This window comes from Elephantulus edwardii, unplaced genomic scaffold (genome assembly GCF_000299155.1).
Source record: "Elephantulus edwardii isolate Elephantulus edwardi_28Jun2011 unplaced genomic scaffold, EleEdw1.0 scaffold00029, whole genome shotgun sequence".
NCBI classification, from domain to species: domain Eukaryota; kingdom Metazoa; phylum Chordata; class Mammalia; order Macroscelidea; family Macroscelididae; genus Elephantulus; species Elephantulus edwardii.
This window is the reverse complement of record NW_006399779.1, coordinates 1,462,293-1,466,092: the sequence shown is the minus strand read 5'-3', so window position 1 is coordinate 1,466,092 and position 3,800 is coordinate 1,462,293. Positions and strand designations below refer to the sequence as shown.

The following is a 3,800-nucleotide window of genomic DNA, read 5'->3' as shown; positions in this document are numbered from 1 at the left end:
TTGATGATAATTCTAAAATGTTATTGCTGAGGGATTATAATTGGTCTAGAATCTTCTGGAAAATTTGTGGACTGCTTTATAAAATTACACAAAATTGTGAAAAAGTTGCATGCTTTAGAAACATATTATGTCCATCAAGCCTGTGGTCTAAAAAGAGTATGAAGAAAATAGCAAATGAATGTGCCAAACAGAGTTTCTTGGTATTTACAATATTTTTTCTTCTCTAGTTGCAACCTCCTCAAAGTTGGTCAATTTTTTCCCTGTTGACTTTTTCACTTCACATTCAGGACAAGGAGACATTTGCAGTTTCTGTGAAAAAGAAAAAAAATGGAGAAAATATAATTATCAAAATAAATATTAAAATCTAGAACACAAACAGAATAATAATGGAAATTAATAAATTTGAACAAATACATCACAAGTATACTTTACAAAGTATATATTTTGTAAGAATCTGAAATCCAAAAATTACACAAAATTTTGACAATGTAACTAGAAAATAAAGAAAATGAACAAAGCTCTTTTACCAGAGTGCTTTCTAATGGAAACTAAACCCATGAAAAGATGGTCAATGCCAAGAGCAAACAGAAAGAGATGAAAAAGAAAAAAAAAATCTAAAATAACACACCATTGAAAAAGGCAAAAACAAAACCAGAAAATAACAAAAGTTGGTGAGTACAGAGGGGAATGGGGTTATTTTTCCCTCATAAGGATGCAACATGTACAGCTTCTATGGAAAAGTAGGTGGTACAATTTCAGAACACTAAAAACTGAATCGCCATATGATCCAGCAATTCCATATATCTAGTCGTTGTTGTTATGTGCCGTCGAGTTGCCTGGGACTCATAGTGATCCTATGTACAATAGCACTATGCCCTGCTCTATCCTCGGCCAATCTCATTATTTATTACACACCCCAATTAACCAAGTCACTCAATCAATCCATCTCATCGAGGGTCTTCCTCTCCTGTGCTGTCCCTTCATCTTTCCAAGCATGACATCCCTCTCCAAGGACTGGTTGCTCCTTGCAACATTTCCAAAGTATGTCAGACGAAGCTTCAGATCCTTGCCTCCAAGAAGCAGCCTGGCTTCACCCTCTCCAGGACAGTCCTGTTTGTTTACTTTAGCAGTCCATGGTATATCCAATACTCTTCTCCAGAACTAAAGTTTAAAGGTATCAACTCTCCTATCGTCCTTAGTCATTGTCCAGCTCTCTGAAGCATAGCAAATAATGGCAAAGATCATGGCCTGTATCAGGTGCACCTTGGTCACCAGACTGACATCATTGCTTCTCAGAACCTTGAAGAGGTCTCTGACAGCAGACTTTCCCAGTGCAATTTATCTTTTAATTCCCTGCTGCTGGTACCAATAGTGTTGACTGTAGAGCCAAGCAAACTAAAGCAGTCAATTTCAATCCTTTCACCATCTATCATGATGCTGCCAATCAGCCCAGTGATGAAAATCTTTGCTTTCTTGACGTTGAGCTTCAATCCATATAGAAGGCTGAAATCCTTGACCTTCTGCAGCAAGTGCTTCAGGTTCTCTTCAGTTTCAGCAAGCAGAGTTGTGCCATCTCCATAACACAGAGTGTTGATACGTCTACCTCCAATCCTGATGCCATACTTCTCACAGAGCCCAGCCTCTCGGATAATCTGCCACATATAAATTAAAAAGATATGGAGATAGGACACATCCTTGATGCATACTTTTCCCAATTTTGAACCATGTAGTGTTTCCTTGCTCTGTTCTGATGACTGCCTCCTGATCCAAGTATAGGCTTCACATTAACATGATCAAGTGTTTTAGGATTCCCATTCTTCTCAGAATTAGCCACAAACTCCTTTGCATAATCAATGAAACAAAGATTGACATTCTTCTGGTACTCTCTGCTTTCAGCCAAGATCCATCTAACATTAGCTACAACATCCCTAGTATCACAACCCCTTCTAAACACAGCCTGCCCTTCTGAAAGTTCTCTGTAGATGTGCTGTTTCTGTTGTTTTTGGAAAATCTTCAGGAGAATCTTGCTTGCATGTGATATTAATGATATTGTTAGATAATTTCCACACTCTGTGGAAATCACCTTTCTTTGGAATGGGAACAAATATAGACCTCTTCCAGTCTGTTGGCCAAGTGGTTGTCCTCCAGATTTCTTGGAACAACTTGGTGAGCACCGTCACAATTCCTGGGGCCTTGTATATAGCCAATTCTTTCAAAGCAGTTTGAATTTATTTCTTCATCACCACAGGCACTTGCTTATATGTTGTGTCATGAAATTCTTCTGTGTCTGTCAATTCCTTTTGGTATAATGATTCTTTATACTCTTTCCATCTTCCTTTAAGACTTCCAGGATTGGGGAGCTCTGGAGGCCTAGTGGCAAGAGGCTGCACTGCAATCCCAGAGGTACACAGTTCGAAGCCACCAGATGCTCTGCCCGAGAAGGAGGGACAATTTCCTCCTGTACCAGTCAGATCTGATTTGACAGTACACAAACACAAAAATAATAAAATAAAAATAAATTAAAAAATACTTCCAGGATCACTTAATATTCTGCCCAAAGCATCCTTAAATATTGGAACTCGAGGCTTGAAGTTGTTTTTCAGTTCCTTGAGCTTAAGAAATGCTCAGCGAATTTGTCCCTTTTGATTTTCTGACTCCAGCTCTTTGCATATTTCAATATAATTATTTTGTCTTCCCTGACTACCATTTGAAATGTTTTGTTCAGCTCCTTAATGTCTTGATTTCTTCCCTCTGCTTTGGGTTCTCAGTGCTCTCGTACAATATTCAAAGTCTCTTCTGAAATCCATTTTGGTTTATTCTTCTTCCTCTAGCTTTGTAATGACTTTTTGCATTCTTCCTGGATGATATCTTGATATCTTCCCAAAATCATCCGGTCTTCACTCATTAGTGTTCAGGGCCTCTAGCCTGTTTCTGAGATGGTTCTGAAATTCAGGTGGGATAGACTCAAGGTCATATTTTAGTTTCTGTGGACTAGATTTCACTTTCCTCAGAATCAGCTTGAACTTGCTTATGAGTAGTTGGTGGTCTGTTCCACAATCAGCACCAGGGCTAGTTTTCATGGCTGTTATTGAGACTCTCCAGGGGTTCTTTCCACAGATATAATCTATCTGATTCCTGTGCCTACTATCAGGTGAAATCCATGTGTTTAACCTGCAACAAATAAATCATTGATGGTGCAAAGTTTTATCATCTTATCTCCAGCTTCATTTCTATCACCTAGTCCATGCTTTCTAGCTACTGATCCCTGTTCTCTGCTCTCAACTTTTGCATTTCAGTCACCCATTATTGTTAATGCATCTTGATTGCATGTTCAATTGATCTCTGACTGCAAAAGTTGGTAGAAATCTTCTGTTTCCTCCTCTTTGGCTCTGGTTGTTGGTGCATATATGATAATGGTATTCACTGGACTTCCTTGTAAGTGTATGGATATTACCTGTTACAATATTGTATTTCAGAATGCATCAAGAAATGAATTTTTTAACTATGAAAGCAACTCCATTTTTCCTCATCTTTTCATCTCTAGTATAGTAGATCATATGATTGTCTAATTCAAAATGTCTCATCCCAGTCTATCTCATCTCACCAATACCTAGTATGTCAATATTTATGCATTCCATTTCTTTCCAACATGATGAGAAGGAAACCTTCTGACCGGGAACAAACATTTGGCAATACAATTTCAGAGAAGAGACTCATAACAAAAGTTTATAGAATATTCCTGGACCTCTATAAGAAAAAGTATGATAACTAAATTAAAAAATGGGCAAAAGACACAGACA

At 37.9% G+C, this 3,800-nt stretch overlaps 1 protein-coding gene across 1 annotated transcript in view; it reads right to left on the bottom strand.

Moving 5' to 3' along the window:
* Positions 1-204: 204 nt before the first annotated feature.
* Positions 205-3,800, bottom strand: part of LOC102866288 (leucine zipper protein 2-like) — a 675,146-nt gene continuing 671,550 nt past the window's right edge. The window contains 1 exon segment of the mRNA XM_006883771.1: positions 205-309. Coding sequence (XP_006883833.1) covers positions 205-309 — 105 coding nt within the window.